The 27,584-nt window shown below is 35.6% G+C and overlaps 1 protein-coding gene across 1 annotated transcript; it reads right to left on the bottom strand.

Annotated features, from left to right (window-relative positions):
* Positions 1 to 21,426: 21,426 nt before the first annotated feature.
* On the bottom strand, positions 21,427 to 27,198 carry LOC125646721 (multiple epidermal growth factor-like domains protein 6). The gene is made up of 5 exons (XM_056158854.1): positions 27,114 to 27,198; positions 24,290 to 24,345; positions 23,023 to 23,154; positions 22,708 to 22,767; positions 21,427 to 22,008 (listed from the first exon to the last, which is right to left on the bottom strand). The coding sequence occupies exons 1-5, from the start codon at positions 27,188 to 27,190 to the stop codon at positions 21,950 to 21,952; spliced, it is 384 nt and encodes a 127-aa protein (XP_056014829.1). The 5' UTR covers positions 27,191 to 27,198; the 3' UTR covers positions 21,427 to 21,949.
* Between the last annotated feature and the right edge of the window lie 386 nt (positions 27,199 to 27,584).

The raw sequence follows: 27,584 nt of genomic DNA, 5'->3' as shown, positions 1-27,584 counted from the left end.
AAACGGTACAGGACAATTTGCATGTGTATGCACACTATACCAGCAAGTGAATACTATATTTAGAATTGCAACAAATCTTGTTTTCTGCAAGAGTTGGTAAAAATGTAACAATACTGATGCCTTAAAAAACATGCTGTCCAAAAAATGTATATCAAGTTTTTAAAGCACGGTACATAAATATTCACTCAGTTCAAACATCACAAACGTGCTGAGACCATGTTCCGCTACACACCTCAATTGAGGTCCTGCAACTGTAAGAAACATATGTTATATTCGATTTGATGGCGCGTACAGGTGAATATAATGTGTGTGGTTTTGGGCTCAAGCGGATCAGATGCTTCAATTCATTCTGAATAAGCTGATGGAGTAAAATTCCGATACGGAACGTACTGTGGCGATGTAACTGAATCAATTTAAAGAAGAATTGTGTCCTCTGTGTCCTATCAGGTCAGAAAGCGCCAAGGTGACCAAAGTACTACCTGAAAAAAAATCAGGTAATTAGGAAAAATATGAACATTACGAAAAGGTTTCTGATACTTTAACTCGAGGTTTGTTGGCGTTGAATGATAACAAATATGATTAGTGTAAGGATCGTACAGGTGAAAGCAAATATAATTCGATAAAAACGCAATTTCTTATCAAAATGATCGGTATATCTCCCGGTGGCTGTTGCAGAGTTAAGTATTACATCTCGAACTCTGTAGCAGATGATTCTGATGATGGAAAGCGTATCAACAAGGCTGAAAATAAGGCTCTTATAGCAAAAAGGGAAAAAGAAGAACAAACGGAAAAATAAAAGTCTAGAAATAATATTTCTAATGATGTTAGGGGCTTTGCTCCGTCTTATTGTCATTTTCCAAGGCAGCCACTCCGTGGGTCATCGCTCTTTCAGTTTGAATTTCCTGGAATGTCGGAGCCGAGATTCGCCACCAGATGTTTTCACTGTGGAAAATGAATTACTCTACCCGAGCAAATGGGACGGAAAGAGAATCCGATCTGATGCGTATTCTACCGAAAATATCTATTTTGATATTTTACAATTTGATGATTGTTGTTCATGAGTACAAAGAAAACGGTAAAGTTTTTGTAAGGGATCGTTAAAAAGGTAATTTTCAGTTTTGGAAAAACATTAATGCACGCAGATTTATTGTTGATACATTTAGTTTTGATTACAGGATTCCGTATTTTTCTTTGCTACAAGGTAGATTTTCCAAGAACAACAGTTTTGCTTTACAGGAGGATGAATTTGTACGAGGTGCGATTATAGATCTGTAAGATAATGGTTTGATGACAGAGGAATACGAAGTGCCTTTTCTTAGTAATCCTCTTTCAGTTTCAGTGGATTATATTCTTGTGATTTGCTTGGAATTTGATAGTGTTTCGCGTTATTTTCAGTTCCATGGTGTGCCGTTGGGTCTTACTTTTACATCATACATTTTCGCCGAGCTTACTAAGGCCTTGAACAAGAAATGACGTAGAAAAGGGAAACATTTTGATGCGTTTAGATAACGGTTTTGCATGTCACTGTGATTATGTAACAGCGTGTGAAATGTACTCAAATATGGTTTTTACAGGTCTCATACCAAAAGGCTTAAAAGTCTACAGTGTATGTGGATACCCTGTCAAAAGATAGAATTGTAAGGCATATATTTTGAATTGTGAACAGGGCACTTATCATCCATGTCCCTACACGAAGATTAAGCAAACTTTCAGACACTGAGAGTAAGGCGTACTGTTAGCCTTGTTGGTATTGTAATTTCTATGTCTATTGTTATTGGCACTGTTTCTCATCTTGTGACTAGATGTCGTAGCATTGATACGCTATCTTCAACATCCTGGAATAGCATGATATATTTATCTGAAGGACGTATCAATTAAATTCAGCATGGAGAAATATGATAGATAAAATTAATGGAAAAGAAATGAAGTATATTTCATGTTCCAATCGGATTTTCTATACTAACGCAAATGAGACGTGATTTGATGATTATTGGGTACATACAGGTAACGCTGTTTCCCATGGTGTATCGGGAAAAGGGAGAGGGAGAATAGATCCACATGGAGAGAATTAGTGGCCGTAGAGAGGGTATTATGCTTCTTTTTTTCATTTTCTGGAAAAAAGGAATATAAGATGGAACTAGTTCTAATTGTAACGGGGACCGTTACAGATGTTCCCCAAACCTCCCCCAATTAAAAAGTGATATCCTTGTGAATGTATAGGAAAAAATCATTTTATTTTAGCCTTTAATTACATGTAGTACGTTCAATATGGTCATTTCAGTACCAAGAAATGAAAGAAAGCGTTGCACGTGCATACACGCGCACGCGTGCATGATTTCGAATTTTTGTTGATGTCGTTAAACGGGCATTTGTATCATATACCCACAGTATGAATTTCATAACGTTTCCACCAAATATAAGGAAGTTATAGCGATTTTAAAATCATCCAATCAGAATTCAGCACACGTGCATGCACGAGCTGAGCAGTAACTCTAACCACAGCAATTTGTAAGGAGTACGAAGACACATATAAACCCCTAATATCAATAGAATTTGATGAAAAACAAAAACGTTATCGTCCTTTAAAAATTGAACATTTGAAAAACGTTGCACACGCATGCGCGTTTGCGTTGGCATTTTTTGTTACACACATATATAGATACACATATTGTCTACATATGCTGTGAATATCATCTCATTCTCTTCATAAATAAGACAGTTACAAACGTTTTAGTATTATCCAATCAAAATGAAGCGCACGTGCGTACACGTGTAAATTGGTAATTTTGACCATGTAAATCAGTTAAGGGTCTCAATATCTACCTATGATAAAAATATCAAGCCATTTCAATGAACAGCAAAAACGTTAGACTGATTCCAAAGATAGTGTACAAATTTTGTAATGCACGTGCACGCACATACGTGCGCGTGCAGACAAAATAATTATTATTTTTTATATCTACAAATGATATACTACCATCCTATTTAGGTTTCATATCGATCCCTTCAATATTCTGATTTTCCATTTTTTGTACCAAAATTGCAGTGCACGTGCGCGCGCGTGCATGCACGTGCAGACAAAATGACTATCACTATGCACATCTACAAACGCTATACTATCATCCTGGAAAGTTTCATATCGATCCCTTTTGTAATTTCTGAGAACACTACCGGACAAAAAAGTACCGGAGAAAAACAATAATAGCTAGTTCTAATTGTAACGGGAACCGTTACACATGTTCCCCAAACCTCCCCCAAATAAAATGTGATGTCCTTGTGAATCTATAGCAAAAAAGCATTTTATTTTAGCCTTTAATTACATGTAGTACGTTTAATATGGTCATTTCAGTGCCAAGAAATGAAAGAAAGCGTTGCACGTGCATACACGCACACGCGTGTATGATTCCGAATTTTTGTTGATGTCGTTCAACAGGCATTTGTATCATATACCCACAGTATGAATTTCATAACGTTTCCACCAAATATAAGGAAGTTATAGCGATTTTAAAATCATCCAATCAGAATTCAGCACACGTGCATGCACGTGCTGAACAGTAATTCTAACCACATCAATTTGTAAGGAGTACCAAGACACATCTAAAACCCTAATATCAATAGAATTTAATGAAAAACAAAAACGTTATCGTCCTTTAAAAATCGAACATTTGAAAAACGTCGCACGCGCATGCGCGTGTGCGTTGGCATTTTTTGTTACACCAATAGATAGATCCACATATTGTCTACGTATGCTGTGAATATCATCTCATTCGCTTCATAAATAAGATAGTTACAAACGTTTTAGTACTATCCAATCAAAATGAAGTGCACGTGCATGCACGTGGAAATTGGTAATTTTGACCATGCAAATCAGTTAAGGGTCTCAATATCTACCTATGATATGAATATTAAGCCATTTCAATGAACAGGAAAAAAGTTAGACTGATTCCGAAGTTAGTGTACAAATTTTGTAATGCATGTGCACGCGCATGCGTGCGCGTGCAGCCAAAATTACTATCCTTTTTTATATCTACAGATGATATACTACCATCCTATTTAGGTTTCATATCGATCCCTTCAATATTCTGATTTTAAAATTTTTGTACCAAAATTGCAGTGCACGTGCGCGCGCGTGCATGCATGTGCAGACAAAATGACTATCACCATGCACATCTACAAACGCTATACTATCATCCTGGAAAGTTTCATATCGATTCCTTTTGTAGTTTCTGAGAACACTGCCGGACAAAAAAGTACCGGAGAAAAAAAATAATAACGAGCTATAACTGTGTTGCGATGCCAACACAAATGTCTCCGAACATCTCCCAATGTCAGAAATGGTTTTTGATACCAGATATGCACTCAGGATCCTCTAAAAACCCTAGAAACTAAATTTGGTTGAAATCCGAGGGACTTGTAATTTGACCGCCATTTTCTTCAATGGCGGCCATTTCTAAACATTTGAAAATAAATTGGAAGGAAATACTGATGCTAGAAATGAATTGTGGACCCTCAATTTACCCGAGAACCCAAATGTTGTAGATATTTTAACACTTTCAAATATTTCGGTATATGGCAGCCATTTTGAAAATGGCGGCTCAAAAAAAAATTTTGTTGGTGGAAATGAACTTGGGGTCATTAAATTACCCTAGAAATCGAATTTGGTTGAAATCCGACAACCTTGAGTCTTTGACGTTTTTTGGCCACCATCTTGAAACGGCGGCCATTTTGAAAATTTGAAAAGTTGAATGCACCCCTCCTAGTGACCCCCTATCAGCTCACAAAGTTTGAAGTGGATCTGTCGAAGCACTTTCACAAAATCGGTCGGACAAATTTCTCACTAAAGAAGAGGAATAATAAGAATAAGAAGAAGAAAATAATAATAATAATAATAATAACGAGCTATAACTGTGTTGGGATGCCAACACAAATGTCTCCGAACACCTCCCCATGTCAGAAATGGTTTTGGATGCCAGATATGCACTCGGGATCCTTAAAGAACCCTAGAAACTAAATTTGGTTGAAATCCAACGGACTTGTTTTTTGGCCGCCATTTTCTTCATTGGCGGCCATTTTGAAACATTTGAAAATTGATTGGAAGGAAATACTGATGCTAGAAATGAATTGTGGACCCTCAATTGACCCCAGAACCCTAATGTTGTAGAGATTTTAACACTTTCAAATATTTCGGTATATGGCGGCCATTTTGAAAATGGCGGCTCAAAAAAAAATTTGGATGGTGGAATTGGACTCGGGGTGACCATATAACCCTAGAAATAGAATTTGGTTGAAATCCGACAACCTTGAGTGTTTGACGTTTTTTGGCCGCCATCTTGAAACGGCGGCCATTTTGAAAATTTGAAAAGTTGATTGCACCCCTCCTAGTGACCCCCTCTCAGCTCAGAGAGTTTGAAGTGGATCAGTCGAAGCGTGTTCATATAATCGTGTGGACAAATTTCTCACTAAAGAAGAGGGAAAATAAGAAAATAATAAGAACTAGATTCGATCTCGTTGCGAGCAACGAGTGGGTCTTCCGTCCAAATTTAGATTAGAATTTGACTGACATTTTCGTTCATAAATAATGATACAAATATATTGTCTAGACGTACAATTTAGCTTCGGTAATGTTTTACAAATATTGATAATTTAAATGTTATAAATTAAAGACTCTCTCTCCCTCTTGGCAAACAATTAAAGGGGTCAGCTTTTTTTCGAGAAAAAAGTTAATGTTATTTACTGCGATACAGATTCGACTGATCAGGCGAGTCATGCGGCCCGGAGGCCTATTTTTTGATATCATTCTAGATATATCTCGCAAAACTGAACAAATTTTGTTCTACATGTCCTATGGAAATTTTCTTGAGAAAAAAGTTATTGATTGCGACATTTATCAGACTGTTAAGGCGAGTCATAAGGCCCGTGGGCCTTTTTCTTGATATTGTTTCAAAGATCTTGCAAACCTAAACAACTTTTGGTCTACATGTTTTATCAAAAGTTTCTCCAGAAAAAAGCTATTGATTGTGACACTAATCAAACTGTTCAGGCGAGCCATGAGGCCCGTTCGCCTTTTTCATGATGTTGTTTGAAACATCTTGCAAAACAACTTTTGCTCTAGATGTCTCATTAAAAGTTCCTTGACTAAAATATTATAGATTGCAACAATAACCCAACTGTTCAGGTGAGCCATGAGACCTGCAGGCCTTATTCTTAACATCGTTAGTTAACGCTTGCGAATCTGAACAACTTTTGTTCTACATGTCTTATCAAAAGTTTCTCGAGAAAAAAGTTATTATTGTTATTAATTGTGATACAAATTCGACTGTTCAGGCGAGCCATGACGCCCACAGGCCTATTTTTTGTTATCATTAAATATATCTTGCAAAACTGAACAACTTTTATTCTACATGTTTTATTAAAGTTTCGTGAGGAAAAAGTTAATCATTGTAACAGAAATTCAATCGTTCAGGCGAGCCATGAGGCCAATTGGCCCATTTCTTGATACGACACGAAAGATCTCAATAAACTGTACAATTTTTGTTATATATGTCTAAACAAAATGTTCACGAGTATAAAGTTATGCGACATTTATCATTGTTAAGGCGAGTCACAAGGCCCGTGGGCCTTTTTCTTGATATCGTTTGAAAGATCTTGCAAAACTGAACAACTTTTGTTCTACATGTCTTATCAAAAGATTCTCGTGAAAAAAGTTAGTAATTGTGACACTGATCAAACTGTTCAGGCGAGCCATAAGGCCCGTTGGCCTTTTTCATGATGTTGTTCGAAAGATCTTGCAAAACTGAACAACTTTTGTTCTAGATGTCTTATTAAAAGTTTCTTGACAAAAATGTTATAGATTGCAACAATAACCCAACTGTTCTGGTGAGCCATGAGACCCACAGGCCTATTTCTTAACATTGTTAGTTAACGCTTGCGAAACTGAACAACTTTTGTTCAACATGTCTTGTCAAAAGTTTCTCGAGAAAAAAGTTATCAATGTTATTAATTGCGATACAAATTCGACTGTTCAGGCGAGCCATGACGCCCAGGAGCCTTTTTTAAGATATCATTGAATAGAACTTGCAAAACTGAACAACTTTTATTCTACATGTCTTATCAAAAGTTTCGTGAGAAATAAGTTAATCATTGTAACAGAAATTCAATGGTTCAGGCGAGCCATGAGGCCCATGGGCCTATTTCTTGATATGACACGAAAGATCTCAATAAACTGTACAACTTTTGTTATATATGTCTAAACAAAATATTTACGAGTAAAAAGTTATGATTTAAAACGTGGAAAAAAATTGGACACTTTTTTAAACTCCATTTTCGACCCCTACCGAGCTTCCATACTAGGCACTTCCGGAAATTTTGAAAACCCAGGTGCACAACTACAACATGTCGTCTAACATCACTGAAAATTTCAGCACTCTAGCTTTTACCGTTTTTGAGTTTTTGTCTGGACAAAATGGTCATCTGAAAATCGATAAAAGTGGGATAACTTCCAACCGGAAGTGATTTTTCAAAAAGTGAAACGGCGGTACAAACTTCAAATGACAACGCATCAATCCTGAAAATTTCAAGCAAATCGATCCAGCCATCTCCGAGAAATCTTCTGCACAAAAATCGGTAAGGAGAAAAAAAAAGAATAATAACTAGATTCGATCTCGTTGCGAGCAACGAGTGGGTCTTCCGTCCAAATTTAGATGTGATTAGATAAGAATTTGACTGACATTTTCGTTCATAAATAATGATACAAATATATTGTCTAGACGTACAATTTAGCTTTGGTAATGTTTTAAAAATATTGATCATTTAAATGTTATAAATTAAAGACTCCCTCTACCTCTCGGCAACTAATTAAAGGGGTCAGCTTTTTTTCGAGAAAAAAGTTAATAATCTTATTTACTGCGATACAGATTCGACTGATCAAGCGAGTCATGCCGCCCGGAGGCCTATTTTTTTTTTTATATCATTCTAGATATATCTCGCAAAACTGAACAAATTTTTTTCTACATATCCTATGGAAATTTTCTTAAGAAAAAAGTTATTGATTGCGACATTTATCAGACTGTTAAGGCGAGTCATAAGGCCCGTGGGCCTTTTTCTTGATATCGTTTGAAAGATCTTGCAAACCTGAACAACTTTTGGTCTACATGTTTTATCAAAAGTTTCTCCAGAAAAAAGCTATTGATTGTGACACTAATCGAACTCTTCAGGCGAGCCATGAGGCCTGTTCGCCTTTTTCATGATGTTGTTTGAAACATCTTGCAAAACTGAACAATTTTTGCTCTAGATGTCTCATTAAAAGTTTCTTGACTAAAATGTTATAGATTACAACAATAACCCAACTGTTCAGGTGAACCATGAGACCCGCAGGCCTTATTCTTAACATCGTTAGTAACGCTTGCAAATCTGAACAACTTTTGTTCTACATGTCTTATCAAAAGTTTCTCGAGAAAAAAGTTATTAATGTTATTAATTGTGATACAAATTCGACTGTTCAGGCGAGCCATGACGCCCGCATGACTATTTTTTGATATCATTAGATAGATCTTGCAAAACTGAACAACTTTTATTCTACATGTTTCATCAAAGTTTCGTGAGGAAAAAGTTAATCATTGTAACAGAAATTCAATGGTTCAGGCGAGCCATGAGGCCCATGGGCCCATTTCTTGATACGGCACGAAAGATCTCAATAAACTGTACAACTTTTGTCATATATGTCTAAAAAAAATATTTACGAGTATAACGTTATGCGACATTTATCACTGTTAAGGCGAGTCATAAGGCCCGTGGGCCTTTTTCTTGATATCGTTTGAAAGATCTTGCAAAACTGAACAACTTTTGTTCTACATGTCTTATCAAAAGATTCTCGAGAAAAAAGTTAGTAATTGTGACACTGATGAAACTGTTCAGGCGAGCCATGAGGCCCGTTGGCCTTTTTCATGATGTTGTTCGAAAGATCTTGCAAAACTGAACAACTTTTGTTCAAGATGTCTTATTAAAAGTTTCTTGACAAAAATGTTATAGATTACAACAATAACCCAACTGTTCTGGTGAGCCATGAGACCCGCAGGCCTATTTATTAACTTCGTTAGTTAACCCTTGCGAAACTGAACAACTTTTGTTCTACATGTCTTGTCAAAAGTTTCTCGAGAAAAAAGTTATTAATGTTATTAATTGTGATACAAATTCGACTGTTCAGGCGAGCCATGACGCCCTGAGGCCTAGTTTTTGATATCATTAGATAGATCTTGCAAACCTGACCAACTTTTATTCTACATGTCTTATCAAAAGTTTCGTGAGAAAAATGTTAATCATTGTAACAGAAATTCAATGGTTCAGGCGAGCCATGAGGCCTATGGGCCCATTTCTTGATATGACACGAAAGATCTCAATAAACTGTACAACTTTTGTTATATATGTCTAAGCAAAATATTTACGAGTAAATAGTTATGATTTAAAACGTGGAGAAAAATGAGACACTTTTTAAAACTCCATTTTCGACCCCTACCGAGCTTCCATACTAGGCACTTCCGGAAATTTTTAAAACCCAGGTGCACAACTACAACATGTCGTCTAACATCACTGAAAATTTCAGCTCTCTAGCTTTTATCGTTTTTGAGTTTTTGTCTGGACAAAATGGTCATCTGAAAATCGATAAAAGGGGGATAACTTCCAACCGGATGTGATTTTTCAAAAATTGAAACGGCGGTACAAACTTCAAATGGCAACGCATCAATCCTGAAAATTTAAAGCAAATTGATCCATCCATCTCCGAGAAATCTTCTGCACAAAAATCGGTAAGGAGAAAAAAAAAGAATAATAATAATAATAATAATAAGAAAAGTGAAAAATCAACAATAGAATAATAGAAGGGTCTTCCGCTGAAGACGGAAGACCCTAATAATAAGAAAAGTGAAAAATCAACAATAGAATAATAGAAGGGTCTTCCGCTGAAGACGGAAGACCCTAATAATAACTAGATTCGATCTCGTTGCGAGCAACGAGTGGGTCTTCCGTCCAAATTTAGATGTGATTAGATAAGAATTTGACTGACATTTTCGTTCATAAATAATGATACAAATATATTGTCTAGACGTACAATTTAGCTTAGGTAATGTTTTACAAATATTGATCATTTAAATGTTATAAATTAAAGACTCTCTCTACCTCTCGGCAACTAATTAAAGGGGTCAGCTTTTTTTCGAGAAAAAAGTTAATAATCTTATTTACTGCGATACAGATTCGACTGATCAGGCGAGTCATGCCGCCCGGAGGTCTATTTTTTTTTATATCATTCTAGATATATCTCGCAAAACTGAACAAATTTTTTTCTACATGTCCTATGGAAATTTTCTTAAGAAAAAAGTTATTGATTGCGACATTTATCAGACTGTTAAGGCGAGTCATAAGGCCCGTGGGCCTTTTTCTTGATATCGTTTGAAAGATCTTGCAAACCTGAACAACTTTTGGTCTACATGTTTTATCAAAAGTTTCTCCAGAAAAAAGCTATTGATTGTGACACTAATCGAACTCTTCAGGCGAGCCATGAGGCCTGTTCGCCTTTTTCATGATGTTGTTTGAAACATCTTGCAAAACTGAACAATTTTTGCTCTAGATGTCTCATTAAAAGTTTCTTGACTAAAATGTTATAGATTACAACAATAACCCAACTGTTCAGGTGAGCCATGAGACACGCAGGCCTTATTCTTAACATCGTTAGTAACGCCTGCGAATCTGAACAACTTTTGTTCTACATGTCTTATCAAAAGTTTCTCGAGAAAAAAGTTATTAATGTTATTAATTGTGATACAAATTCCACTGTTCAGGCGAGCCATAACGCCCGCAGGCCTATTTTTGATATCATTAGATAGATCTTGCAAAACTGAACAACTTTTATTCTACATGTTTTATCAGAGTTTCGTGAGGAAAAAGTTAATCATTGTAACAGAAAGTCAATGGTTCAGGCGATCCATGAGGCCCATGGGCCCATTTCTTGATACGGCACGAAAGATCTCAATAAACTGTACAACTTTTGTTATATATGTCTAAACAAAATATTTACGAGTATAACGTTATGCGACATTTATCACTGTTAAGGCGAGTCATAAGGCCCGTGGGCCTTTTTCTTGATATCGTTTGAAAGATCTTGCAAAACTGAACAACTTTTGTTCTACATTTCTTATCAAAAGATTCTCGAGAAAAAAGTTAGTAATTGTGACACTGATGAAACTGTTCAGGCGAGCCATGATGCCCGTTGGCCTTTTTCATAATGTTGTTCGAAAGATCTTGCAAAACTGAACAACTTTTGTTCAAGATGTCTTATTAAAAGTTTCTTGACAAAAATGTTATAGATTGCAACAATAACCCAACTGTTCAGGTGAGCCATGAGACCCACAGGCCTATTTATTAACATCGTTAGTTAACCCTTGCGAAACTGAACAACTTTTGTTCAACATGTCTTGTCAAATGTTTCTCGAGAAAAAAGTTATTAATGTTATTGTGATACAAATTCGACTGTTCAGGCGAGCAATGACGCCCTGAGGCCTAGTTTTTGATATCATTAGATAGATCTTGCAAACCTGAACAACTTTTATTCTACATGTCTTATCAAAAGTTTCGTGAGAAAAAAGTTAATCATTGTAACAGAAACTCAATGGTTCAGGCAAGCCATGAGGCCCATGGGCCCATTTCTTGATACGGCACGAAAGATCTCAATAAACTGTACAACTTTTGTTATAAATGTCTAAACAAAATATTTACGATTATAGAGTTATGCGACATTTATCAGACAGTTAAGGCGATTCATAAGGCCAGTGGGCCTTTTTCTTGATATCGTTTGAAAGATCTTGCAAAACTGAACAACTTTTATTCTACATGTTTTATCAAAGTTTCGTGACAAAAACGTTAATCATTGTAACAGAAATTCAATGGTTCAGGCGAGCCATGAGGCCCATTGGCCCATTTCTTGATACGGCATGAAAGATCTCAATAAACTGTACAACTTTTGTTATATATGTCTAAACAAAATATTTACGAGTATAAAGTTATGTGACATTTATCACTGTTAAGGCGAGTCATAAGGCCCGTGGGCCTTTTTCTTGATATCGTTTGAAAGATCTTGCAAAACTGAACAACTTTTGTTCTACATGTCTTATCAAAAGATTCTCGAGAAAAAAGTTAGTAATTGTGACACTGATCAAACTGTTCAGGCGAGCTATGAGGCCCGTTGGCCTTTTTCATGATGTTGTTCGAAAGATCTTGCAAAACTGAACAACTTTTGTTCTAGATGTCTTATTAAAAGTTTCTTGACAAAAATGTTATAGATTGCAACAATAACCCAACTGTTCAGGTGAGCCATGAGACCCGCAGGCCTATTTCTTAACATCGTTAGTTAACGTTTGTGAAACTGAACAACTTTTGTTCTACATGTCTTGTCAAAAGTTTCTCCAGAAAAAAGTTATCAATGTTATTAATTGTGATACAAATTCGACTGTTCAGACGAGCCATGATGCCCGGGAGCCCTTTTAGAGATATCATTAAATAGATCTTGCAAAACTGAACAACTTTTATTCTACATGTCTTACCAAAAGTTTCGTGAGAAAAAAGTTAATCATTGTAACAGAAATTCAATGGTTCAGGCGAGCCATGAGGCCCATGGGCCTATTTCTCGATATGACACGAAAGATCTCAATACACTGTACAACTTTTGTAATATATATAAACAAAATATTTACGAGTAAAAAGTTATGATTTAAAACGTGGAAAAAAAATTGGACACTTTTTAAAACTCCATTTTCGACCCCTACCGAGCTTCCATACTACGCACTTCCGGAAATTTTGAAAACCCAGGTGCACAACTACAACATGTCGTCTAACATCACTGAAAATTTCAGCACTCTAGCTTTTACCGTTTTTAAGTTTTTGTCTGGACAAAATGGTCATCTGAAAATCGATAAAAGGGGGATAACTTCCAACTGGAAGTGATTTTTCAAAAATTGAAGCGGCGGTACAAACTTCAAATGGCATCGCATCAATCCTGAAAATTTCAAGCAAATCGATCCAGCCATTTCCGAGAAATCTTCTGCACAAAAATCGGTAAGGAGAAAAAAAAGAATAATAACTAGATGCGATCTCGTTGTGAGCAACGAGTGGGTTTTCCTTCCAATTTTAGATGTGATGAGATAAGAATTTGACTGAGATTTTCGTTCATAAATAATGATACAAATATATTGTCTAAACGTACAATTTAGCTTCAGTAATGTTTTATAAATATTAATCATTTAAGTGTTATAAATTAAAGACTCTCTGCCCCTCTCGGCCACTAATTAAAGAGGTCAGCCTTTTTTCGAGAAAAAAGTTAATAATGTTATTTACTGCGATACAAATTCGACTGATCGCGCGGAGGCCTATTTTTTTTTTTTATATATATCATTCTAGATATATCTCGCAAAACTGAACAAATTTTGCTCTACATGTCCCATCAAAATTTTCTTGAGAAAAAAGTTATTGATTGCGACATTTATCAGATTGTTAAGGCGAGTCATAAGGCCCGTGGGCCTTTTTCTTGATGTCTCATTAAAAGTTTCTTGACTAAAATGTTATAGATTGCAACAATAACCCAACTGTTCAGGTGAGCCATGAGACCCGCAGGCCTATTTCTTAACATCGTTAGTTAACGCTTGCGAAACTGAACAACTTTTGTTCTACATGTCTTGTCAAAAGTTTCTCGAGAAAAAAGTTATTAATGTTATTAATTTTGATACAAATTCCACTGTTCAGGCGAGCCATGACGCACGGAGGCCTTTTTTATATCATTAAATAGAACTTGCAAAACTGAACAACTTTTATTCTACATGTTTTATCAAAGTTTCGTAAGGAAAAAGTTAATCATTGTAACAGAAATTCAATGGTTCAGGCGAGCCATGAGACCCATTGGCCCATTTCTGGATACGGCACGAAAGACCTCAATAAACTGTACAACTTTTGTTATATATGTCTAAACAAAATATTTACGAGTATAAAGTTATGCGACATTTATCAGACTGTTAAGGCGAGTCATATGGCCCGTGGGCCTTTTTCTTGATATCGTTCGAAAGATCTTGCAAAACTGAAAACTTTTGTTCCACATGTCTTATCAAAAGATTCTCGAGAAAAAAGTTAGTAATTGTGACACTAACAAACTGTTCAGGCGAGCCATGAGGTCCGTTCGCTTTTTTCATGATGTTGTTGGAAAGATCTTGCAAAACTGAACAACTTTTGTTCTAGATGTCTTATTAAAAGTTTCTTGACAAAAATGTTATAGATTGCAACAATAACCCAACTGATCAGGTGAGCCATGAGACCCGCAGGCCTATTTCTTAACATCGTTAGTTAACGCTTGCGAAACTGAAGAACTTTTGTTCTACATGTCTTATTAAAAGTTTCTCCAGAAAAAAGTTATTGATTGTGACACTAATCAAACTCTTCAGGCGAGGTATGAGGCCCGTTGGCCTTTTTCATAATGTTGTTCGAAAGATCTTGCAAATCTGAACAACTTTCGTTATAGATGTCTTATTAAAAGTTTCTTTACAAAAATATTATAGATTACAACAATAACCCAACTGTTCAGGTGAGCCATGGGACCCGCAGGCCTATTTCTTAACATCGTTAGTTCACGCTTGTGAAACTGAACAACTTTTGTTCTACATGTCTTGTCAAAAGTTTCTCGAGGAAAAAGTTATTAATGTTATTAATTGCGATACAAATTCGACTGTTCAGGCAAGCCATGACGCCCGGAGGCCTATTTTTAGATATCATTAGATAGAACTTGCAAAACTGAACAACTTTTATTCTACATGTCTTATCAAAAGTTTCGTGAGAAAAAAGTTAATCATTGTAACAGAAATTCAATGGTTCAGGCGAGCCATGAGGCCCATGGGCCCATTTCTTGATATGGCACGAAAGATCTCAATACACTGTACAAGTTTTGTTATATATGTCTAAACAAAATATTTACGAGTAAAAAGTTATGATTCAAAACGTGGAAAAAAATTGGACACTTTTTAAAACTCCATTTTCGACCCCTACCGAGCTTCCATACTAGGCACTTCCGGAAATTTTTAAAACACAGGTGCACAACTACAACATGTCGTCTAACATCACTGAAAATTTCAGCACTCTAGCTTTTATCGTTTTTGAATTTTTGTCTGGACAAAATGGTCATCTGAAAATCGATAAAAGGGGGATAACTTCCAAGCGGAAGTGATTTTTCAAAAATTGAAACGGCGGTACAAACTTCAAATGGCAACGCATCAATCCTGAGAATTTGAAGCAAATCGATCCAGCCATCTCCGAGAAATCTTCTGCACAAAAATCGGTAAGGAGAAAAAAAAAAGAATAATAATAATAATAATAAGAAAAGTGAAAAATCAACAATAGAATAATAGAAGGGTCTTCCGCTGAAGACGGAAGACCCTAATAATAAGAAAAGTGAAAAATCAACAATAGAATAATAGAAGGGTCTTCCGCTGAAGACGGAAGACCCTAATAACGAGCTATAACTGTGTTGGGATGCCAACACAAATGTCTCCGAACACCTCCCCATGTCAAAAATGGTTTTTGATGCCAGAAATGCACCCAGGATCCTCAAAGAACCCTAGAAACTAAATTTGGCTGAATTCCGACGGACTTGATTTTTGGCCATGATTTTGAAAATGGCGGCTCAAAAATAAATTTTGATGGTGGAAATGGACTCGGGGTCACCAAATGACTCTTAAAATAGAATTTCGTTGAAATCCGACAACCTTGAGTTTTTGTCGTTTTTTTGCCGCCATCTTGAAACGGCGGCCATTTTGAAAATTTGAAAAGTTGATTGCACCCCTCCTAATGACCCCCTACCAGCTTACAAAGTTTGAAGTGGATCAGTCGAAGCATGTTCATAAAATCGCGCGGACAAATTTCTCACTAAAGAAGAGGAAAAATAAGAAGAAAATAATAATAATAATAAAAACAATATGTCTCCGACATTTTGTGTTCGGAAACATAATAATAAGAAAAATAAGAAACGGAGCTAAAACAATATGTCTCCGACACTTTGTGTTCGGAGACATATTAAGAAACGGAGCAAAAACAATATATGGCATGTCAAACGTTGCAATATTTGATCTTTTCCATTTGTATTGTATAATTTTTCATTTGCATTGTATAATTTCCATTTGTATTGTATAATTTTCCATTTGTATTCTATATTTTCCATTTGTATTGTATAATTTTCCATTTGTATTCTATATTTTCCATTTGTATTGTATAATTTTCCATTTGTATTCTATATTTTCCATTTGCATTGTAAAATTTTTCATTTGTATTGTATCCAGGGAATGTTTATTTTGATTTGTTACGAAGGATTTCATTAGTTAGCGTCACTGACGTACCACATCTGTAGACGTGCTTAGCACACAGGGCCGTACCAATGACGGTTCTTTCTAGTGCCAACGCCTGTGCATCTGTTTTTAAGGTCGTTACGGAAAGACCCGTGATTCTCACCTTTAAATGCCGAGTATTTGGCAAAGGAGCAATCACTGTCTTTGTTTATGTCAAAGGTTTGATGCGGCAATGACAGTAACGGTTCTCGAACTCACGACCTCTCGCCCACAAACCAAGCGATATACTGAGCTACCGCGACCAGGTCCATGCAGGACTAGTTATTTTTTAAAATACGTAGTTAGCTCTAGTAATGGCGAATCCCCCCCCCCCCGATCATTTTTTAAAAAATAGAACTGTCCAGAAAAGCATGCACATTTTTATTTAGTCAGAATTCAAAGTAGATTCAGGGGACTTAATTCGACCCATGGGTCCACATCGAGTTTGGTTTGTTACAACTATTCAATGGATTAATCTTAAGTTATCGTTTATCGAATTTGGTAATGCGCGAGATGTTGAAGAGGTAAAGTTCAGGAGCCACGTTTCGGAGGAATGTACCGTATTTGCTAAGTGTAATGGCGTACCCCCCCCCCCCCCACCCAATTAATTGATCGCTTCTATGCGTCTAATGTGATCAGCATATTCAAACTAGTCTCCTATTTAACCACTGACTGATCTAGATGATTCTGAACGAAAGGATGCAGTAAACTGCTGGATGTCTGTGGACTGTCTTAAGATCCCTAGTAAGTCCAGTGCAAAACCTTGGTGAAGGAGGGGGAGTTGCAAGAGGGGGGAGGGGTGCGAAGTCAGTGGCGGATTTAAGGGGTGTAGCTTAAAATTTTCAAATTTAAGGTAAATCTTGGTCTCATGTTTAGAAAAATGTATTAAGCGATAAAAGAAGCAATAGTTTCTTCCATTCCCGGAGAAATAAATGACAAAATGATTTCTTGTTTACTTTATTGAGATAACTTCATTTTTCCAGAAACCCTTAAAATTGGCGTCATTTTACACTTTATTAAAAATGACATATTTCAAGCCCTGTAAAATCCAGGAGCTTCGTCTCCTGGACTCCTACCAAGGCTTTGCCCTGGACCCACTGGCGGTCTTGAGGCGGCCCCCAGACCCCTGCTTCATAAAGTGGCGCCCCCGTAACCGCAATTCCCCGATCCGCCCCTGGAACAAGTGCGTTCTGATAAAATAAAACGTATATGCATGCTTTTTTCGACATCTATATACAAAATATCATATTTGTGAAGGGAGGGAGGGGGTCTCCCGGCGCAAGATTCCTCATTGCTAACTACATGTATGTTCAACTAGTCCTTATAATGGAACCGATCGCGGTAGTTCGGTGATATATCCTTTGGTTCGTAACCGTGAAGTCGCATGTTCGAGTTATACTCGTGTCATTGCTGCATCAAACCTCAGACGTAAATATAGTTAATACTTTCCCGTACGCATTGCTATCTAAAAGTGAAAATCACGGATCTTTCGGATAATGTGACCTTAAAAGCAGACATCCCGTGTTACAACAGGCGTTGAACCCCCACTGCTACGCCACTGTGCCCGTACATGTAGCATAGTAAGTCTATTTGTGGTACGTCACCTGCAGCTGGTGACGGCTAAATATAAGTGGGACCTAAACTAATGAAATCCTTCGTAACAAATTAAAATAAACAATCTCTCGGATGCAATACAAATGAAAGATTTTGCAATGCAAATGGAAATTATATAATGCAAACGAAAAAATTATATAATACAAATGGAAAATATAGAATACAAATGGAAAATTATACAATACAAATGGAAAATATAAAATACAAATGGAAAAACATACAATACAAATGGAAATTATACAATGCAAATGAAAAATTATACAATGCAAATGGAAAATATAGAATACAAATGGAAAATTATACGATGCAAATGGAAAAGATCAAATATTGCAATGTTTGACATGCCATAACAATATGTTTCCGACATTTTGTGTTCGGAGACATAATAATAAGAAACGGAGCAAAAACAATATGTCTCCGACACTTTGTGTTCGGAGACATAATAAGAAACAGAGTAAAAACAATATGTTCCCAAAGTTTGTTTGGGGAACATAATAATAATGATAATAATAATAAGAAACAGAGTAAAAACAATATGTTCCCAAACTTTGTTTGGGGAACATAAAAATAATAATATATTATTATATATTAAATGGTTCACAAATAATATGAATGTTGTGTCTATTGTAAGGAAGGGGATTTTGAAATGACAAGAAATTGCAACGATTTTTTTTTTAAATTGTCTAGAATATAAAATCCGTTTACAGATAGAATGGGTTTTCAGAGAGATGAATGATCAAGCAGATTATCTAAGTCATATTGTTGATTTTAATGATTGGGAGACAACTCAAAGTCTATTTGATGAAATTTCTCGTGCATGAGGTCCTTACGGCATATATGTTTTTACTTGTGATTATAATGCAAAAGTTGAAAATGTTGCTCCTTTGCACTTTATAATTTTACCTTGAAATGGAAAAATGGCTGGATAGTTCGTTCAATTTATTTGATTGGTAGAGTTTTAGAATACATATTTACATGTAAAGGATTTTGCACGCATGTAGATGTAGTTCCTTTGTAAAAATCTTCGTCTTTTTGGTTTATTTCAATTTGAAATATTATCAAAGCACATATTGTAAACTGGAGAAATCGTCCTGTTGGGAACGAATGTTACCCATCTGGAAAATTGAAATCTAGTATTTTCAGTATAGAAGATTTAAAATGTAGAATGCTTGCAATTTCTTATGCTTGGTTTCAGAGAATGCTTTTGGGAGAGATCAAAGTTTTTCTACTATTCAATCATTTCTTTCTGGTATGAATCTTAATTGTTTATTTTCATTTCCAGTATTATCCTATATGCAGTTCTGTCATTTGACATGAATTTAGTTAATTGCACATTTTGTACGTCCTGTCATTTATTTGACATGAAAGCTGGAAATAATATTTGAAATTTGTCGTTTGATACAAATTCTGATAATTGATAAAGATTTGTGTGGCATGTTCTTTAAGTGTGAATTCATATGGGATATCCCATTTGGGTTTTATGATGGTTTGTTACATCAATTTAATGTTTAACATTGTGTTTACAAATTAAAAAAAAACCTGATGTTGAAGTTATTGAGAATGGTTTCGAGATACGTGATTGGTAAACTTCTGTCCTATACTAAAATGCAGATTTTCATCAAAGCGTTTACAGGAACTGTCAAACACATTTAGGTGTATATACTACATAATTTGCAATCTGGTGTAGTTACGGTTTGTGTGGTTCGTGGAATTTTTAAGAGTCATTGACGGGACTGGCGAAAGATGGATGCATTACCAATCCACTCAAAGAACAATTTTATGTGTCTAACAATCTTGAACTTTAATTATTTTAAGCAACGATGTGATTCATATTATTTAAATTTCCATATGTATTGATAGATTTATTACAGATGAATTCAATAAATGTAGATGTATGTTTCAGTATGTCTTCCCGGTTCTCTGCATTGTAAACTGCTGCCTAGTTCACTTACATGTACAATGTAGTGCGTTACAAAAACATGTATGTTACCTTATTACTGATTTTGTATCACGAATGAATGGATACAATCCAACTTATATGCACCTGCTGTCATGTATTACATCGTATTGTTATAACATTAAAGCTGCTGCGTATCGTTGCTAGTTCATTTTGTGTGTTGTGTTGTTTTATTGCCGAACTTGTGGCAAAAATAAGAATCTCATCTTATGTGGACTTATAAAGAAAATAATTTAAGAGTTAGACACACATACATACACACCTCCCTGAAAATACCCGAGATGGGATCAGGTACATGGGAGGAGTAGATATCCTCGGTATCGGTAATATTTTCGGTATACATGTATAACACGTAAAAAATATGCAGGTCTACAAATTGTATAGATTTATTATAGGTATGCCCACATTTCTGAAGATGCATGAGCCTAGTCCATACAAAATAAGTTCAACTATCACATAACGAAATATTTCTAAATTTAAAATTCTTAAATATTCGACACTATTATGAAAGGCGAAGACAACTAACAGTGATCAATCTCGTAGCTCCTATGAGGGACACACCATACAGAGTTGGGCAGACACGTAAAACTTTGATAATCTGTTGTGCCCACACCCTACCCCCTGGGTATCAGAATTTCAACAAACTTTAATTTTCACCTGGGATCAGATGCTTAGGAGGAGTAAAAACCCCTTGTCGACCGGCCACAACTGCCGTGATCCCTATATCTTGATCAGACAAACGGAGTTGAAATCGGCCTCAGTTAGTTTGAATCATGGCAAACAGCATTTTGCCTACTGATAATTTGTATTGGTAAATTAGATCGTTGTAACGAACATGGAATATGCGAAATGCTGACTTTTAACGAGATTGTTGAAACCCATGTCACATCAACTAATATAAATATAAGAACTGAAAATGCACGCACACACACACACACACACACACACACACACACACACACACACACACACACACACACACACACACACACACACACGTACATGCGGCGCGTGTGTGTTTGTGAGTATATGTGTGAATGTGTGCATCATAGATATCTTTATTTATGCATAATGCATCTCCACGTGCCCGTTAAGCCTTTGCTCTTATATCAAATTACATGTAGCTGATCATCGAGCAAATGGGAAAATGGGAAACTTTTGAGTTTACTGATTAATGGAGCAGGACTACAGATATTCATACAGTGCGTGCATCTGACAAAAACAGATACAATAATCCAAAGGTAATTGGGGTGAGCTGTTTATATTTATTAACAAGAATCTGAAAATAAAACACAAGATTTGTTTAATCATTTTATCTACTCCTTAAAATCAGAACATTTTCATTCCAAGCATCCATCACAAGAACGTTTACACTCTCATTCCACGTTAGATTCTCCTGAATGTCAACACTGACAGCTGGGATAGTACATAGAAAAGACACAGTTACTTTAGCTGCATGTTGGTATCAAGATACTTTTACAATGTTGAACTTTCTGATTTCACTTGATACGATCCCGCCGACGAGTCTCTCTTGTTCTTCTGATATCGATTGGTTTTCCCCACAGAAAGAAAATGTTAATTTCATAAAACGAATGCAAACTAAAATCTTCCTTTTTCTTGTGATTGTTCATTATATTATCATGAATGGTATCAAAGTTGTCATTTGATATAGGATATGTAAACACATTCTGTCTGTAAAACACATCATGTCTGGAAAGCGCATGCTGTCTGTAAAACGCACCATGTCTCTAAACGCATAATGCATGCGTTTTACAGACATGATGTATATCTGTAAAACGCATGCTGCCTGTAAAACACATCCTGTCTGTAAAACGCTGCTATCTGTAAAACGTATCATGTCTGTTAAATGCATCGTGTCTTCAAAACGCATTATTTGTGTAAAACGCATCATGTCTGTAAAACGCATGCTGTCTGCAAAACACATGCTGTCTGTAAACGCATCATGTCTGTAAACGCATCATGTTTGTAAAACGCATAATCTGTAAACCGCATATCCAGTCTTTAAACGTATCCTATCTGCAAAACGCATCATGTCTTTAAACGCATCCTGTCTTTAAACGCATCCTGTCTTTAAACGCATCATGGACACTTTATTGATTGTTTTTCAGTTACTTTGATTTATTGGGTTACATCATTTAACCACGGTAATTTACTATATTAATTTTCTCGAGTTTTCTGTCTGTTAAATCAATATAAAGAGTGTAGGTATGTACATGTATTCACGCTGCACATCCCTACGCATGAACTGGTACATGTAGTAGGCAGAGTTAAAAAAAAAAGCATGCATATAACATAACCTTGATAAAATCCCCAATATGTTTTTTCATTGTTATTTTGAATTGAATTCAAAATATTATCTTAAAATACATTTCATTGACTATAGATATATTCTATCAATACATCATGGATATGTTTCGTTTGAAAATTTGAGTCAGTACATGTGTATTCGCAGTTGATGGTTGTGGAGCTTGACAACACCTAACCCACTATATCCTTGCTTGACGAATCTTAAAAATCATCATTTATTTGATGATGAAGTTGAGTGCAGACATATATGTGTTACAACATTCCATCTCACCGAACGCAATTTTTGTAACAAGAAATGTAACATGAAGTATTTTGTTATTAAAACATGTAAATTTTAAGAGAATTCTTAAAACTAACCATTTCAGAAAAACGACATGTCTGGTTCCGAAGATAACATAGCATACACACCTGCAGATCTTTTTCGATCTCGAGAGATGAAGCTTGATAGTTCTAACATCGTTGATGACTCTGAAATGTTCATATGTAAATGTAAAATTCTAGTGGTATTGTTAAAATGTTCAGTCACAATTATCAAAATTCCATTTTACCATGGCAAACAAAGGTTCATGTTGTTTTACTCCTTCAAGCTATTTCTCCTTGGCTACCAAGGTTTCAAAAGTAATATTCATTAGGTTGCTCTCTTTGATTTATTAACAATCAATGCACTGTATCCTTTAACAAATACTTATTAAAATCCCTTCATTGAATACATGCTAATCAAACCATAGTTGGGACATCCGGTCTTGAAGTTACATCTGTCCTGTTCACAGTCACACTTCCCCATACAGCGCATACCGTAACGTGGATATTTACAGGTTTTATTGCAGTTCTGGCCAAAGTATCCGGGCATGCATCCTGTCAATAGGATAGAAACAAAATACATATGTTGTTTATTTGGCACATTTTATTTGGTTTGTGCACTGTTATTTACAGAAGTATCACAAACTATTTGCTTCGGAATTACCTTGATCTTTTGTTAAAGTGCATCAGAATCAACATGCGTCGAAAGGGATCGACAGAGAATTCCACTTAGAATCCATCAACAGTCAATTTCCAATTCGTTATCATGAATTCATTGTTATAACAAATCTAATCGGCTGTAATCATGTTTTCTTTATTGTTTCATAACTTTTATAATCCATTATCCTATATCATTTAAACCAGTTTTATCTGGTTCAGAAACTCACCACAGCATTTTTGATATGTAGTTGTACCCTTGAATTACGGAAACCGTTGTAAGGATTGATGGGGAGTGAAACATAGTCCTGTTTTGCGTTAACGAGCTCAAGCAATGCAAGATTTCCAAACTATGCATAAAAGATAACATGTACATCCCAAATCTTTTTGCTTTTGATATCTTTAAAAATTCCAATTCGATGGTAGCCATTTCCTCATGGATGCGCAGGAGTTGTGAACAATGCACGTATGAATCGTGATTTATAAATACGGTATTTCTATTGAAACGGTTGAGAATATTGACGGAAATGATAATTGAATAAATATATGAATTCATTGAACCAACTTTAACTGCCTAAATGTGAACTTTATGAAAAAGAATGAATAAGACATTTAAAACAAACCCACAGAAATACTTTGATAATTACATACAAACTAATTATATACAAAGAGTATTTTCTTATCTTTCAACACCTCCCATGAGTGCAAACTCTACTTTGATTTAATACGTAATTGCGAATGAGTGTCAACATTGCATAATATTAAGGAATCTGATGAATCAATGATGTCAGTTTTTTTTATAACAAATACATAATCTGGAAATGCTCTGGATGACATAGCATGGATGTGTCATGCGGCACCAGAAGTCTCGATGAACAACTCCATACTTACATGTACTCGTAATTACTGAAACTTTGGATGAATCGATGCAGTTGTTGATGTGACTTCCACAAAGTAAACAATTTATGATTTTTTTCTGTGACATACCAGGTAAATTACGTCATTTTAACAACCTATAGGATCTACAACAAACCTGTGCATTTGCCGAGCGTTTCATTCCAAATTGTGCCAGAACAACATCCATTCCTACTAAAAATAAAATGTAAACATAAGGAAAACCTTTATCAAATTGTCCCAAAAATAAGTCAACAATATCGCAATAATTCAACGTGCTGCAAAATACCAAACAATGTATTGATCACGATTATGTTTTAATTTTAAATATCCTCCCGTTATCAATTAAGGTTTAAAAGTCTCCATATGAGTGAAAAATTATCGAGAGAGAGACGTTAAACAATATACATGTACAATCCATCAATCTGCAAGGATTTAAATGAAAATGACATCCGAGATTACTATAATTCTATGACTCCCAGAGTGGCACACTATGCCACTCAAAACGTGCACATTAGCTAAAAAACCCCGAAATACATCTAATATGTAAATATGTCAATGTTCTTTCATACTCCCATATATAGTACCAGTGACAAATTTAAGGTAAATCGTGGACTTTTGTTTAAAAAGAGTACTAAATCATCAAAGAAGCAATACTTTTCCCCACTTCCAAAGAAATAGATGACAAAAGCTTTTGATTTTTTGAACTATTTTATTGGGAGAATTTAATTTTTTGCAAAACCCCTTTAAAAAATGCTTTATTTAATTAATTTCACCTCATTAAAAATGATAGAATATAGTACAAATGACTAAATAGAAGAATTCCGGGGGCTTCACATCTTGGGCCCCCACCAGGGCGTCGCCCAGATCCCCCTGCCTCATAAAGTGGCGTCCCCCGTAACCACAATTCCTGGATCCGCCCCTGAATACTCCAACCAATCACATCCATTATTTGAAAACATACACATGTGTGCACAGTATCCTTGCAAGAAAGACATGTCGCTACCACTCTAATCCACGTAGAAAGCAGAGTTAGTTGGGTAGAGCATACAAGTCACATTACGTCATGATAAAAAAGTTTAAACTCCAGTGGCATAGCTACACAGTAACACTATATGCACGTGCTTACAAGTATTTTCGTTAAATTTTTATTACATATTACGAAAAATATACTCAATTTCTCGGGGTCTGCCACCCCCTAGACCCCCTGCTTACAAACATTTCAAACTTAGCTACGCCATTGAACTCTCTCCGTACGATTGCAACGCGAGTACGAGCTGAAGGGCTCTAGCACAGCCCCGGTGCTATTGGGAAAATCAGCTTACCCATGCACAAGTGTACGTTTATCTGAAACGGGATTGGTTAGCTGCTATGAAAACAACTTAGTGTGATGACGCAACCTTTATGTATATATTGGAATCTAACAGGGTAGCACGTATCTTTCCGACGTGGGAACAAGTTACTGTGCGTATGTATAAGAACATATTGATCGAGATCGGCAATGTTTCATAAACGACTGTCAAGAGAATTAAAACAAAAGTTCTGTCAAATTTGTAATCAATAATTTTAGTGTACTCAATAAAAACAAATGCCATTCACTTCTCTACCGCTCCACCAAGAAAGTAATAGATTGTTACGTATGTCATGCACTGAGCTATTAGAATGAGAAACAACATTTAAGCTTGTGAACATTAAAATTTTGCTGCCAGATTTATATCATTGGATTAAGATATGAAACTCGAATGTTATTATTTAAAACAGATTATGTCCCTTGTTGAGTTTAAATTGTAAGGTCCAGATCAAATGCATGAATAACTCTTAATACTGAGGAACTACAAATATTTCATATCCATTATTACAGTGTATCTCACTATAACTCTATCAATAAGACTTAAAATGAAACACCTACATATTTCAAGTAATATATAAACAACTCTGTTGTAAAACAGTTTTACCTCACCTAGAATAGAAACTTTCTGTTAGAAAGACATGTCTATGGCTCACGTACATATATTGCAGTCATTGTTAAATGCCAGCGACTTGTCTTGACCATTTGCAACACTTCTTGTTATAGTCGATTTTATCATTCAATAAAAGTCAAATCATCTCCGAAAACCAAAGGTGTCCGTTCACCACACTCTTTCCCATCAATGACGGATTTTGGTCAGTGATTCGTGATTATCGCAGTTTCCACTAAATCGGATAAACGAATTACACTCATTTACATCTCATCGACATCAATCAATGATACGAATTAATCTTAAAGCTGTTGTTAGATATAGTTTAACTAGTCTTCAATGGCGGAGTCTGGTAACATGAACTGCATAATTCCGTCATACTAACGCATGATCGATTGTTGCAATTTCAATTATTGAGGCCAGGAAATTCCGGCTAAAATGACCAAAATAACCCATTCACTAGCAATTATTAAGTTTATACACAACTGTCTACACCTCATAAAAGGTATGTCTACAAATCCGACTACATGTATGAATGCAAATCACTACACGTGGTTTTCGCTAGAAAACATTTTAAGGGTACTTGCAATATCTATATTTGTTATCGGGATATGATCTGGAATTTCGTATGTAATTAAAAATTGTGAAGTTCCATGATTGTAGACATCACTTCAATGTTTGTTATTGAAAGATCAAGTATTAGCCATATACTGCATGGAAAATTATACATGTACCAATAAATGGAACGCATTGTTGCATAGCAATGCTAGATATATATTGATAATTTTCAGTTGATACGCCTATCATTCTGAAAAGGTTAGGGTCATTTTTCATCATTAGAGTCACCTTACATTTTGTGGTTCAAGTTATATCAGCAAAATCAAACCAATCAGAATCGATACATCATCATCATCACCATCATCATCATCATCATCGATCTAACAAACACTAAACATTATGACATGGAATTGAAGTATTTCAGATCCAGAAGAAAAACAAACATACTTATCGTCACAGCCACCTTTCTGTGCTATACTCCAATGATGTTGAAATGAAACAAAGATAACAAAGTATGCAAACATGCTGATTCCAACTGTGTTCTAATGCATAAATAATGCAGGAAAAAACGATGCTAATATCTTTCATTTTGTTTACTTCCTGTTTTCTTTCCACTTGATACTTCCTCATTGACGGACTACATGTGTGACTATCACGACAAAATATCAGGAGGCTAACAACTGCCAGCAATATTCTGAAACTATGAAGTTCATTTTACTATATTTATATTTTCAATGTCTGACTTTGGTATCTTTACAAATCATAATGATAGCCATTCCCAATGAATGCACTGCAGCTGTGGGTTTGAAATGTATGACCCGGTGTCCATGTATTATTTTTGTACATCATTACTTTGAAGCAGATTAATTACTTTACAAAGTTATGAACTTTCCCTTAATTACATGCTTGAAAACATTT

Source organism: Ostrea edulis, chromosome 3 (assembly GCF_947568905.1).
Source record: "Ostrea edulis chromosome 3, xbOstEdul1.1, whole genome shotgun sequence".
Lineage (NCBI taxonomy): Eukaryota > Metazoa > Mollusca > Bivalvia > Ostreida > Ostreidae > Ostrea > Ostrea edulis.
The sequence above is the reverse complement of the archived record's forward strand: the minus strand, read 5'-3'. Positions and strand labels throughout refer to the sequence as shown.